The sequence below is a fragment of the Oryx dammah genome, unplaced genomic scaffold, assembly GCF_014754425.2.
Source record: "Oryx dammah isolate SB20612 unplaced genomic scaffold, SCBI_Odam_1.1 HiC_scaffold_25, whole genome shotgun sequence".
Taxonomy (NCBI): Eukaryota; Metazoa; Chordata; class Mammalia; order Artiodactyla; family Bovidae; genus Oryx; species Oryx dammah.
Window position 1 is genome coordinate 60474749 of NW_024070209.1, and position 15122 is coordinate 60489870.

Sequence of the window (15122 nt, forward strand, 5' to 3'; positions counted from 1 at the left end):
CGAGACAGCATATTAAAAAGAGACATTACTTTATCCACAAAGGTCTGCCTAGTCAAGACTATGGTTTTTCCAGTAGTCACGCATGGATGTGAGAGTTGGACTATAAAGAAAGCTGAGCATCGAAGAATTGATACTTTTGAACTGTGGTGTTAGTGAAGACTCTTGAGAGTCCCTTGGACTGCAGGGATATCCAACTAGTCCATCATAAAGGAGATCAGTCCTGGGTGTTCGTTGGAAGGACTGCTGAATCTGAAACTCCAGTACTTTGGCCACCTGTTGTGAAGAGTTGACTCATTGGAAAAGACCCTGATGCTGGGAAAGATTGGGGGCAGGAGGAGAAGGGGACAGAGGATGAGATGGTTGGATGGCTTCACCGACTCAGTGGATGTGAGTTTGAGTAAACTCCGGGAGTTGTTGATGGACAGGGAAGCCTTGTATGCTGTGGTTCATGGGGTCGCAAAGAGTTGGACATGACTGAGTAACTGAACTGAACTGACATCAATATGGATAAATATCAAGAACTTAATGAGACTTGCCTGGTGGGATTCAGGATTGGGAGCTTGGTGGATGGATTCATGTCAATGTATGGCAAAACCAATACAGTATTGTAAAGTAAAATAAAGTAAAAATAAAAATTTACTAAAAAAAAAAAAACAGGATGGTGGGTACAGGATGTTCATTTTATTATTTGTTAAGTAGTACTTGTATGTTTTGTACTTTGTGTGATGTGTTTCAAAATTTAAAAAAACCCTCAAATGATGTCATTAGTTTAATTTTCAATGTGTTATAAAAAAAACTGATAATAAGGTATAATACTTGACAGAATTTTTAGAACTTTTTTTTGTAATAAATCTCTGAAAAAATCGTAAAATCTAAGTAAGATCCTTCTCTCCTTACATGGGATAAAGTTAAATTTCTAGGTAGAGAAAAGCAATCAAATACAATAGAAGAGACATTATATTAATTATATTTATTTTGAGGTTCATAATGAGCTATTTTGTAAGAAGACCTTAACTTGGATAATTTGGACAAAAGATTTGCCAAACTTCTTACATCTAACTAGGTGTCCTGCTATCAGTATGTTATATGTATTGTTAGTTTTAGGAGGGCGGAGTGGTAAGATTTGCTGTCTGTGTCTTTTTTTGTTTTGGTAAAATCTACCTTGTTTAAAAACTATATGTAAAGAAGTCTTGAGTCTTGTGAGACCATGTTTATTCACTTTATAATCAGTTCATTCCTAATTAGAAAAGTTACTATAAATCTTTTCCCTCTTATGCTGTACAGGGAAAACATTTATTCACTTGTTGCTTGTTTTCTTAGGACTTGAATAGCAATGAGAGTACACTGAGGTATTCATTTCAGGTCTGGTAAGAATGTCGGGGGGGGGGGCTTTGCATGGATTTTAGTCAAGTAACTACATTATACTTTTGAGCAAACACTGAGTTATGCTTTATTTATTTTCCTCATTTTGTTATAGACACATGGCCATTACCCCACACCTGTTACCAGGCAGTGATTACTGCAGGACCATTAGTGGTCCTGCTTAGCCATTGATTGGTGCTGCAATGGGCCCCTCACCCAAGTGACCAACTGTCAATGAGCAACTGTTGGTTGTTCTGCTCAGTTATTGGTCAGTGCTGCAATGGGCCCCTCTCCCACGTGATCAACTGTCAGTGAGCGGCTGTGTTAGTGTTTCTGCTCAATCATTGGTTGGTGCTTTAATGGGCCCCTCCCCCAAGAGACCACCTGGCAATGAGTGACTGTTAATGGTCCTATTCAGCCATTGGTCAGTGCTGCAGTGGGCCCCTCCCCCAAGCAAGCAGCTGTCAATGAATGACCATTAGTGGGGCATTCAGCCAATGGTCAGCAGAGTAGTGGTTGTCATGTGGAGAGTGAAAAAAGAGGCAGATCCTGGGCCTCGGGTCAGTGGGCCCTACCTAGGGCCCTCTAGCTCACCTGGCCTCGGGTCAGTGGATGAGCTGGAGGGCCCAGGAAACAGGCGAGGGGCTGTTCTGCTGGGCTCCAGAGCCCTCGTCAAGACCACTCACTGGCCAGGCCCAGGCCTTGAAGCAGTGGTGAACCTCTCCTCCAACCCTGCCTCTGTGACCAAATGGCAGTGGCAGTCTGCATAGGACGCAGTCTGTGGGACCTGTCTTCCTCCCCACCGCTGTTTGGTTGGCCTATGGAGCCTGAGGGCCAGTTGGGCCCTGGGCCTCTGGCTCCCTCAGCAATGACAGCTGGATAGGGTCTGGGGACTTGACCTTGAGGGAGCCACCAACTGAGATCTGCCTCATCAGTCAGGATCCAGACCTCAGAGGGTGAAAGTTGTGTCTTGGCAACTTGCCCTTGCTTGTCAGAACAGAGAATAACGTTTGTTTGGTGGAGGTTTACAGGAATATCGTTACCTGACCGTGACCTGACCTCAAGAGCAAAGGATCTGACACCAAAAAGTGTGCAACAACTTAACCATGTCCCTCCCTTACCTTTCCTGTAAAAGAGTTTTGCTGAAAGCTTTTGGGGAGTTTAGGGTTTTTAAGGCATGAGCCACACATATCCTTACATGGCCCTCAGTAAACCTTTCTCTGTTCCAGACTCTGGTGTTCTGGTATTGTTTGGCTTCACTGTGCATCAGGCACATGAACTTGCATTTTGGTAACAATTTCAAGATTGGTGAATCTAGATAGACTACTTATAATATTAATATTAATGTATAAGCCAGGTAAAATAGTCCATGAATATTAATAATAAAACTCTACTAAATATTTTCATATATTATTATAAGAATTTATTTAGGACATATTTCTAGGATCAGAATTATTGATAAGGTATTCATCTGTTCAACTTTACAAGGTAATGTCAAATTGCTTTCCAAAATGGCTGTATCAACTGAAGCTCTGTCCTGTAGTGTTAAGAGAATTTACATTGTCTCTCATCCTTATTAACACTTGGTATTGTCCAGCTTTTGAAAATACTCACCAATCTTGAGAGTGTGGGAAACTGAAGCTCAGATACATGAAGAAATATACCAAAGATTAGCCAGTGAATAAATGCTGTTCATGTTCTAATCCAAGTTTGTCTGATTACAACTACAATAATGTGGGTTTCAAAGAAATGGAAATATATAGGCTAAGTTGTTTTTAGGACAGAATAGTTATGAAAAATGAGATTAAAATTTCCTTTAGTAATTTCCTTAGGGGAAGTATTTCTGAAAGTATGATTTTTAGATTAACTGGATCAGAATCACTTGATAGAAGAGATGGGCTTATGAGAGGGTCAAGATGGGAATTGGGAGGGGAGGTACTTACTATTTTTAGAAATGCCACAGATTCCTGAGGCATTTCTAGTTTAGCATCTCTTGGAGTGGGATCCAGGTATTTAAATTATCTAAAGCTGGCCTAGTTTTATTTTATTTTTTTGATGAACACTAAATAAGAACTTATGCTTTATGGATGTTGAAATAATTCCCCAAATGCTGCCAGATTCACATATAAATAGTTTAGGCTGGGAGTCAGAAACTTAGCTGAATGTTTATATATAAACAATCCCTTCTTACTGACTTCAGTCATCTAAGGGTTCCTTTTACTATTTTTTTTCCTTTATTTTTCTCCTCTTGTCCAGCCTTCATCTGAAATGAAATAGCATTAGGACTTTGACAGTAATAATAGTAATTGTCTCTAAAGTCTCTCTGCCAGGCTGACCACTAGTCCTTTAAGGAGGGACTATAGGATACAAAAGACATATAGCAATGCAATCAGTTATTTTAGTCTTCTCTATAAAACTGATGATAACAATGATACTATTCTTGGGTGGTGGATATAGATATAGACCAAATGGTTATAAAAAGTGAAGATTCATGGAGCTGGAGTTAGAGCCATGAAAGATCCTTATGTTTTTCTCATTATTGTTCTGGTAAAAAAAGTCTTTTCTATGACAGCTAATTTTAAAGAGGAAAACAATGACTGAGCTGGGTAAAGAATTACTAAAAACATCTCTTAGGCCCCCTTTCCTATCAACAGGCTCTAAGTGAGATCCTATGTTAATATTAGAAATGGACACTGTAGACTCGAAAGAGTTCTTTTCTGCTTGCCTGCCCAGACCTTACCTTGCTTAGCAATAATGAAATCAATAGAATGTTAATCATCAAAACTCTAGATTTTGCAGGAATCATCCTTAAACTAGGCTTTCAAAATTATGTACATTTCCAAGTTATCTTAATTTTTATAGTTTGATTATTTGGTTATAAAATTAAATAATTACTTTTAAGGAATCAATGTCATATTTTGTGAAATAGATTTGTTTAACAAATATGAAAACAATATGTAGCAATTTGTATGCCATGCTTTCAAAACAGAGGCTTTAAATCCTATATTTCATGTAGTAGTTGTTAGCTATTCTAAAGGTACAGTGAGAGATTATTGTTCATATCAGTGTAATAAATTGATACTCTCAGATCATAGTTTTTCATTTTGTACATTGTCACAACCTTGGACCTTAATCTTATTCTTTGATTGACAGTAACGACCAGGGAAAGAACATTTGTATTGTTTGGGACAGTCGCATCTGTTCAACTTGATTCAGTTGAAGTATTTGCATATTCTTAAGCGGTCTGAAATCCTTCTCAAGTGCTTGATGCATTTTTAAAATTCATTCATAAGGTATCTATATGCACTAATAGTTCTGTGTAATATGCTGTCCATAATCTGACAGATAAGACCACTTTTTAAAGCAAGGTATTCTTTAAGGATGCTACACTACATTTTTACTTGTTCTGCTGGCAGAAATGTCAAGTTTTTTAAAAAGACCATTTTAATATTTTGATTTAATTAGTATATCTTTATTTTAGGCAAGTTTGTCAATCATAGGGCAAATAAAGATTTATTGAATAATAATTCAGAAGTTAATAATATTTCTCCTGCCTTGGTTGGAGAATTGAGTAATTTTGTGGAAAACTGTTATAGAACTTGAATGGATTTCTGTTCGGTCTCCTTATTTTACAGGGAAAATTACCAAGCCTCAAGTTTACTGACTTACTCAAAGTCACACAGCTTAGAAATTAGGTCTTATTTTAGGTCTGAACTCTCAGACTAGTTAAAGCCCAAGGATTGCTGGTATATGACTTCTGATTTACATTATTTATTAATTACTCTGTGTCTAAGATTTCTCCTTACCATTAGAACACATAGTCAAAGATTATGTCTTATTCATTTTTATATCTCTGCAGAATTGACACCATGTCTTAAACATAGTTAATGCCCAGTCATTATACTGTTGTTCTATTTTCATTATTTTCCTAGGCTATTATGCTATAAAGAATAATTTTGGAATGAGATAGTTTATTAATGGAATGTTAAGCATCTTTAATAGCAAATAGGTTTCATTTTGTGTTCCAGTTTTAGTAAATTGACAATAACTGTGGAGAAGAGTTGAGATCTGCTGGGGTCATTGAGCAGTATCCACCACAGACATACAATCAGAGAAACCAGCTCTTTCTAATTTGATTTACGTCATCTTAGGGAGGGAAGAGAGGACTTTAGACTGGAGTGAGCAGAAAAGATCCTGGGAACAATTAAGTCTCAAAGTACAGGACAGATATAGAATTCAGAGACTGAAAAAAATGAGGTAGAAATGCCACTGAGGCTGGGGTTCTTTAAGAAATTTGAAGGTTCAAAAAGAAGAAATATCATTAGGTTACATTAAATATAATCAAAGGGGAGGGAATTGATTATTAATGCTTTTGATACCTAGCTTTGTGCTAGAACCTTTTTTTAAGGAAACCTTGCATGCGTGCTCAGTTGGTTAAGTCACGTCTGACTCTGTGCAACCCTGTGGACTGTAGCTTGCCAGGCTCCTCTGTCCGTGAGATTTTCCAGGCAAGAATACTGGAGTGGGTTGCCATGCCCTCCTCCAGGGGATCTTCACCACCCAGGGATCAAACCCACGGTGTTGCCTGTGTCTTTTGCATCTCAGGCAGATTCTTTACCACAGAGCCACCTGGAAAGCCTGGAAACCTTAGGTTACATTAAGTATAATTAAAGAAAGGAAAACAGTTGTTGAGTATTAATGCTTTGATACCTAGCTTTGGGCTAGATCCTCTTTTTACAAGAGACCTGGATACTTTCCTATACTAGTTTGCATTCCTTGCTTTTCCTTTCCTCAGATATTTAAGGTTGTTCTAGTCTTCCCTTATTTCTCTGAGCCAGTTATCTCCAATTTTTCTCTGCCTTACACACATAGGTACACCCATGGCTTATTCATGTTGATATATGGTAAACACCACCAAAATATTGTAAAGTAATTAGCCTCCAATTAAAATAAATTAATTTTTTTAAAAGATATGAAAGTTGTGATATAACCTTATTACAGTTTTATTTCAGTATTATAGGAATTCATTGGAGAAAGAAGTCTCAACAGCTGTTTAATCAAATTACTAAAATAACATTCAAAGATACTTGGCTATAAAGTAAATAACTCCAAATTATGTAATGAATTTTATCTTCCAGGAATCCCCCTCTGGTCGAAGAAAAGCTCTTGCCACCACCAGCATCAACATGAAACAGTATGCAAGCCCAATGCCAACGCAGACTGACGTCAAATTAAAATTCAAGCCATTGTCTAAAAAAGTTGTATCTGCCACTCTTCAGTTTTCATTGTCTTGCATTTTCCTTCGGGAAGGAAAAGCCACGTAAGTTTCTTTTGTCAGATAAGCTGCTTCAAAGAATGTTTGTTTGTTTGTTTGTTTTTTAAGAAAACATTGTAGGTAAATAGCTTTTGTCTCAGTAAACTGGCAACAGTTGAGAACATCCTACCACATACCAATCATTCTTGCCATTCTTTGTTTCAGAAGCTGAATTAGATGTACTTCTTGTTATTTATAGTCTCTTTTGATGCTAGAGAATGAACAGTAATATAAAAATGACTTTAGCAATTTTAAAAAATTTAAAATGTGTATTATAGGCTATCATAGGTTTTATATTTCAGTGTAAGTAGTTGTACTGTGAAGTACACAGTTTATTTTGTAGAGATGTGTGATGCAGCTGAGGCATGAGGGGAACCCAAAATGAAAAGTTTAGGATAAGAAGAATGAAAGAACTAAAGGAACTTTTGCCGATTCAGGTTCTTTGGCTCAGCCTTTCAAAAATTGTACAGGAAAGGTACAATACAGTTTAGATAACCAGTTTGCTATAACCATTATCTTTTGCAAATATCACTTCGTAAGCAGTGCATAGCATTGCACAAAGATAGTTCCTATACCCAGTTGTAGTCTCCTGAAAGAATAAAATTCTAACTGGTTAGAATGAGATGAACATACCTAGAGCAAGGAAAAAAAATAGTAACATTTTTCTTAGTTGTTCCATACAGTCAAATCAACAGTAAGTGTATGTTTTGGGTGTAGTGAAAGGGTTAGTACGTATTTGGAATACTGAGAGGAAAACAGAAATTCTGTGCCTAAGACTTAAATGGTGATAGGAAGAATGAGCATTTCATTCTAATCTGCATCACACTTCTGAATGTGTTTGACCTAGTGGAAAGTGGTTACTATAATTGGCCATGTCTGTTTGACTGATTAGACTGGATTCTGTGCGTCAGTCAAAACGAGATGTTTGGCACTCATCTACAAATGACTTGGTAGATAACAATAAGCCTCTTCTCTGCAAAGTTGTCTTCTGTGGGAGTGAGGTAGAGAGGGACAGTGCAGCAAGCAATTACGTCTTTCATCTCAGGACTTTATAGATTTAAATATTGAAAAGTTAAAGACCTTACCCTGAAGTTCAAGCCAAAATGAAAAGAAAGGAAGCAGAGAAAGAAGAGAGACATAGTCAGAGAAGATTCTTTGAAGGTGGACTCCTTTCCACTAGGCAGAAGCAGTAAGTGATTTAGCACCATTCATGGGAATTTGGGTGAGAGGAATCAGTCAAACTAAGTATCAGTTTGAGTGAAGTATGTTCTCAGAACACCCTAAACCACCTCTCTATCTCCTCATTGGTTGCCTGCTCACCTTTCCCAAAGAAAATGTTCAGGGCAAAAATGTAGGAGATAAAATTAAGCAAGTTAACATTTTAAGAACACTGTTATATATTGAAATTATATCCTAGTGATAGGAAAGCAGTTTGTAAGGCATTCGCATAAAGTCATACAACTGTTTTTGCCCATACAGACTTTGTATCACTAACTTTGTCTTGAAAAGGGGAAATTATTTTGTTAACTCTAAGCTTATATGAGATAAAATGTGAAGAATTAAAAAAAAACAGTTTAGTCTGCAAAATCATGTCATATTTAGAAGATAAGTGAATGTTAATAAGCATACTTTATAAAAGCAAAGTGTCTTTTGTTTTGTTTTTATTGTGGTAAAATGAGAAACAGTGTTTTAATTCAGCTTTCTGGATTTGGTGGAAAAATACCAGATTGAAATTTAGTTAGTACCTATCATGTTAGAAATATGTTTCATTCACTGTAGTTTATTTGAAATTTAAGGTGAGAATAATAGATTAAGAAAACTTATGTTAGTTAACATTGAGTAGTACGCTATATAAGTTTGTATTTAAAATACTTTAAAAATCATTTTTACGTTTTATCAAATGTATGGTCCTTAATTAACCCAAGATGGAAATTTAACCCATTTTTCATTATGTAATTCTTACAAAGGCTCGGCTTTCAAGTGCTTTTTCAATTACTGTAGTTTTTTAACTTTTGGCAAGTTTAAACTCCTTTGAGAAAAATACACATTTAAACAAGATTTAAACATAATTTACAGGGTTTACCACTTCTTTTTACTCCTACCCACAAAACCAAAAGGATTCTTGGACTTTAGATTAGGAATTTCTATTCTAATTACTTCTGCAGGTTTGAATATTTTTAAAGTCTAGATATCATCTGCTTTGCAAACTCTCCTGATATTTTATGAAACAAGTTTTTGTTTCCAAACTTCATGATCAGAAAACCATACTTTAATTCCATGAAGAAAATTTTAGATATGTAGCACAGAATTTAAATAACCAGTTAATCATTTACTGTCTATAAATTAAATGTTCAATTAAAAAATTAATGAATGTTTATTCAGTAGTTTTGTATAACTGTTTGAAAAGTCTTGTTAACATTTAGAGAGAAGAAATATATTAATATTATTTTCTTAAGAAACAGCCCTTTTTTAGGCAATGTCATTTAATAAACTGTATTATCATTGATGTAGGGATGAAGACATGCAAAGTTTGGCTAGTTTGATGAGTATGAAGCAAGCTGACATTGGCAATCTAGATGACTTTGAGGAAGATAATGAAGATGATGATGAGAACCGAGTGAACCAAGAGGAAAAGGCAGCAAAAATTACTGGTTGGTTGGTTTTATTCACTTTAAACTAAAAATTTAGCTTTTTTTGCAGAAAAACTCATTGTTGTTTCCCAGGAAAAAATCAATTCCACTAACAAGGTATTTTTTCTTCCTTAATAATGTATTTTCTTCCTTCCTAATATAATACAGCATTTAGCATTTATTTTTTCTTCCTTAATAATAATATTTTCTTCCTTCCTAATATAATACAGCATTTAGCTTGCTGGAAACTTTATATGCTGATGGTAATAACAGGGTTTAGCAAGTCCAGGGCTAGTCAAGAAAGCATCAAACTTTATTGAAACTACTGAATATAATATGAAGTAGCCTAAATATGTTCATAGTTATTTTGTCATTGTATGGAATGAATGCTAAGTAAAAATCTGTCTTAAGGATAAGATGAGGAGATACATTGACTACCTTCTCCTAGTTCATGTTCATTTATTCACATAAAGTGTATGGACATTCTTTGTTTTGAATTTGTATACATCTTATGTATCCTTATATCTAGAAGCTTCCATACAAGTATTTCTTATAGCTGGTTTGATCAAACTACTAAGATGGTTAGTAGTTCAAACCTCTTTGTATTAATTGGTCAATAAATGTTTACCAACAATCTGGCTATCACCCTTAAGGAAGTGATGTTGCACCTTTATTATTGGAATGAAAATCAAGTACTATATACATATTCCTTTCAGTTAGTAAATTGCTATCAATTTCTGGATTGATATCCCTTGACTTCTATCATCTATTCACCTCTTGGTGATTTTTCCAAATTAATTGGGCACTCTGGCACTTATCTCTTGGCTATGCCTCAATTCTTGCTGTTTTATGGGGGATTTCCTTTGATCACATGGATGAGCAATTTAATTTCTTAGTTAAAAACTTCTGTGACTTCCTCAACTCCAGTGACCTTCACTTTTACTTCTGTTAAAAGGAAATGGTCAGACTTGTATGCAAAGATAGATGTTTTGTCCTGAGCAAATTTTATAAATTACAGTTGACCCTTTACTGATTTGAACTGCATAGGTCCACTTGAATGTAGATATTTTTTAATAGTAAATAGTGCAGTACTACATGATCTGTGGAGGTGAATATGTAGGAACTGAGGACTTGAAGGAACCATGAATATAGAAGGCCAGCTATAAGTTATACGTGGATTTTCCACTGTACAGAGGGTTGATGTTCCCTAAACCCTGTTTTATTCAAGGGTCAGCTGCATTGTTTTCTAATTTATGTTTGCCATTTTGATTTCTTATTTAACCCAAGAATGTTTAGAAGAATGTGCTTTGTCATGGACTGTGTTTATTTCTAGTTTAATTCGAATAAGATTCTGAAGCCTATCCTATCTCAATTAAAAAAAAATATGATTGAGATCTTTTTCTTTGTAGTGTAGATAGATGATCTGTTTTTGAAAGTATTTTATGAGCATCTTTTTATATGTATCTTCTCTTTGTTAGATTCAGCATGTAGCTTTTAGACCCAAGTTTACATTTATATCATTTACTTATTTATATTCTTATGCTTTGTGTATAGTTCATCAGTGAAAGAGAACTTCAATCCTAAATTATTTAGTTCATAAAAATTTATTCTTATACCTTTGTTGTGAATTATAATTTGATCAGTTTGTACCATTTAATGCCTGTTGTCTAAAGTTTTTGCCTGATGTTGATATTTGTAATCCATACTTTCTTTGTATTTGGTGTATTTATCACTTTATTTTTATCCTATCTGTGTTAGATACTTCTCTTCATAAACAGTATTTTGTTCTATTTCTTGCTAACTGACCTACTTAATTTCATTTCTATTACTTTATACTTTTATTTGGGGATTTTCTTATTTTTTTCTACCCACTCTTTATATTTTTACCATTCTTAAATGTTCTTTAGTAGAGTAATTTGAAAGTTATACATCCTCTATTTTCATTTTGGAATAGTATCCTCTGAAATAAATAAGCCAGAGGGATAACTGAGCTTGTATTTCTCTACTAACATTAAAAGTGAAGCAGAATGTGTTGACTCACCTTGTGTAAGATGAGAAATTCAATATGATTTCCTCTTCTCTTTATTTGAATTTCTCCCTCCAACCCCTCCTGGCTATTATTTTTATTTCAATAACATTTTGGGATTTCGTTTTTCAATAATAAATGCTGACATTTGCTTGTTATAATGTCAGCAGAATTATATAATAATTTAAAAAATGCCATGTCTTTGCTGTCTTTGAGTTCTTTGTTTGATTTGGCTAGTTGAATTACTTCAGGAAGGGAAGTTATGTCCTTCTCTTACCAATTCCAACTACTACTTACCTATTCTTCAAATTTTAATTCTTTTGCCACATCCTCTGAGAAGCCTCTTATGCCCTCTCCATTTAAAATTGTCACTCTGCCCCTTGTGCACTGTACCATTTGCAAATGCGTGCATTTTCTTACAGCATGAGTTTTTTATTCCAGTTGAGATGTAATTCAGTCTTTTAATTAGAGAATATGGTTTATTCTTTGTATATGGCTTTTGGTTAAAACTAAATCTCAGTTAGGCATTTATACCATTAGTAGCAACTAGAATGCCACACATTTTCATTGTTATAGCCATTTTGATCAATGTTGTATATTTTCATCACAGCAGTGGGCGAAAATGGTGATAGCATGTCACAAGTTCTGCACTGCTACTGAAAAGAAAAGAAAGGACAGTATTTTTGAGCAAAATACAGGTTTAGTGAAAGGATTCAGTAGTAATTAGATTTTATAGCTGAACTCTTATCTGAGTCCATTTGAGCTGCTATAACAAAATATCAAAGATTGGGTGGTTTATAAACAACAGAAATTTGTTTCTCACAGTTTTGGAGACTGGAAGTCTGAGATCAGTGTGTCAACATGGTTGGGTAAAGACCATCTTCTGGGTCACAGACTTTTCATTGTATTCTTTACATGGTGGATGGGGGCAAGGAAGCTCTTTTGGGCCTCTTTTATAAGAATATTAATCTCATCCAGCCTCATAACCTAGTCACCTGCCAAATGCCCCACCTCCTAACACTATCACATTGTAAATTAGGATTTCATTATATGAATTTTGAGAGACACAAACATTCATACCATAACAACCTTTATTGCTTAAACAAACATATATACTTTAATTTCTAAGATCTCTACTGCAGAAGTAACTTCTGGGGATAGCCTAAAATTCTCTGACTCTAATAGAAGTTACTTTTGATGATCCAGAATTTCTTCGGAATGCTACTGGTTTGTGTTATTATTTATTTATGTATTTATTTTCCATATTTTATGCAATTTCTTCAAGATAGAGACTATATTTTGATCATTTTTTCATCTCTAGCTTCTAGCACATTGTCTGGAACACACTAAGAGTTTAAAATATTTTAAATGAAAGGTCACAAATGAGTGAGTGGGCTTCTCTCTCCTATTGTAGCCCACATTGGTCACTCTGACCTGTTGTCTTGTTCCATTCATTTTGACCTTTATACTGTCTTATATTAATATAAGATGCAATGATCCCATTTGATGGACGAAATGCAATCTGGAGGAGACACATAATTCAGACCTTAAATAATTCAAGAGTAAATAATTCATAATACAAAAGTAATGAATATAAACTGTGTATTGAGGGAGCATAGGTAAATACTGACCTTGGATGATTACGTTTGTTTTAGGTCAGTAATGCCACAATCATTATAACATACTTATGCTTTGACATTAACATTTTTTTCTCAGTATTTTTTTTTTTTACTGTCATTAGAGCATTTAATGTATTTCCCTGCCTGTTTAACTCAGTATTTTCTATTATATTTGCAAAGCACAATTACTTAAATTAACAGCACAGCATGTTATGGCAGTTAAATTAAAAACACAGCTTATTTTGACCTCCTTAGTTACATTTTTTTAAGCACATGTAAATTTCATTCCAAAGTTAACTCTCAGAAGTTTTTGTTTGTTTGTTTTTAGCACCAGCACTGCCACTCTAAAAATGTTTGAGTAAAATATTTTTAAGATCATAAAAAATATTACAATTTAACATTAGTAATGTGTGAATAATAACTTAAGAGTAACAAAAGTGAATGTATTATGTAAATATGGTACAAATAAAGGATGGTGGGTATTTTTATTTACCAGATAAAGTGGCAATAACAAAGCTTACATTCACTCTTCCTTGTAGCTTTAAAAATTGTTGATGCAGTTTTTATAGAGGAAGGAATTATTATTTAAAAATTTCCCTATATTAAATATATCTTTATATTATAATAGAATGCATAAAATACAGTCACATTATACCAATAAAATTATATGAGTATCTTATTTCCAGTAAAATTATATGGGTGTATTATTTCTTCATATTTATATGAATATATATATAAGCTGCAAACTTCTTAAACAGACTATTAAAATTATTTTGAGTATATCTTAGATTGATACCTAGGGGCTCTTCATTTAGCCTGTGCTCTTATGGAGTATAGCTGTAAATCATTAGTAATTGATAAAGTATATCTTCTGAAATTACAGACTTTGCTTGAAGTAAAATTAAATTCATGGTATATATTTAATTTAGACTGATCAAGGGCTTCCCTGGTGGCTCAGTGGTAAAGAATTTGCCTGCAATGCAGGAGATGCAGGTTCAGTCCTTGAGTCAAGAAGATCCTCTAGAGAAGGAAATGGCAACCCACTCCAGTATTCTTGTTTGGGAAATCCCTTGAACAGAGGAGCCTGACGGGCTACAGTCCATGGGGTTGCAAAAGAGTTGGACATGACTTAGTGACTAAATGATACTAACTGATCTTCTCTATCTGAGATAAAATTCGCTGCTAACTGGATACAGGGACTGGCTCTTAGGTAGGAACCTTTTATTGAAGTTACCCATATAGATGTTTTCTGCAGAGGTACAGTACGCATGAATGGGTAGTTGGAAAAATCACTGAAATGTAGTGGGAGTGATAGACATTGGAACTGAACAGACAAAACCTTTTAATATGAAGTTTACTGTAGCAGGTACTCAAAATTATATATGGTTTCAAAACAATTAGTGCCTTTTTCTATGTGGAACCTCACAGTACTTGAATGAGAATTTGTTCATTTGATCATCTTTGGGAATCATGTTGAATTTCTGAATGTATACCAACAGAAATGAGAGAAAAAAGACATTAAGTGACAAAGTCTTACTGAATGTAGCTCAGAAGATTTGATTTAAATGAAGCAGTGTACAAAAGAGCATTATTGGGGAAACCAAACATGATGAGACACCTGAAAGTTCCCTGGTATACTTATAATTGTTGCAGAGATTGGCAGCGGTTCTAGTTAGTGTTAACCAGACATTCAGACTCACAGGACCCAAATAGCGCAAGCTTGGCATTAAGTTCGTTTAGAAGGATATTGGACAAGAAACAGCATTCAGCAGAGCATTCCTCTTTCACTGGAGTTTTCAATGCCAGCCCAGTTGCTATTCTTTGATCTCTACCCCCAAATGACAACTTGGGTACAAGGAGATAAGATCCATATAGTTAGGAACAGGGATTACCTTGGCGTATAATATTTATAATGCCCAAGAACTAATAGCTTTTGTAACAGTTTGATAAGTATAGTTTCCAGGGTCCCTGTGAGGGACATGCTCAATTACATGCGTATCTACAATCAGAGGTCAAACTGTGGCCTTCCATTAGGTATGTAGTTCATTTAGAGTCCTCCCATCCAGATGCAGGGTGAATCAAAGGCTTCCCTGGTGACTCAGCTGGTAAAGAATCTGCCTACAATGCAGGAGACTTGGATTCGATTCCTGGCTGGGGGAAATCCCTGGAGA

At 34.9% G+C, this 15122-nt stretch overlaps 1 protein-coding gene across 9 annotated transcripts in view; it reads left to right on the forward strand.

Moving 5' to 3' along the window:
• The window catches only part of EHBP1 (EH domain binding protein 1), a 344879-nt gene that overhangs the window by 128969 nt on the left and 200788 nt on the right, over positions 1–15122 (forward strand). For 8 of the 9 annotated variants that reach the window (XM_040224015.1, XM_040224017.1, XM_040224019.1 and 5 more), the window contains exons 6-7: positions 6501–6682; positions 9188–9327. In XM_040224015.1, coding sequence (XP_040079949.1) covers positions 6501–6682; positions 9188–9327 — 322 coding nt within the window. Of the gene's footprint in view, positions 1–6500; positions 6683–7661; positions 7866–9187; positions 9328–15122 lie in introns of those variants that run through there. The other variant, XM_040224024.1, reaches the window with a different exon arrangement.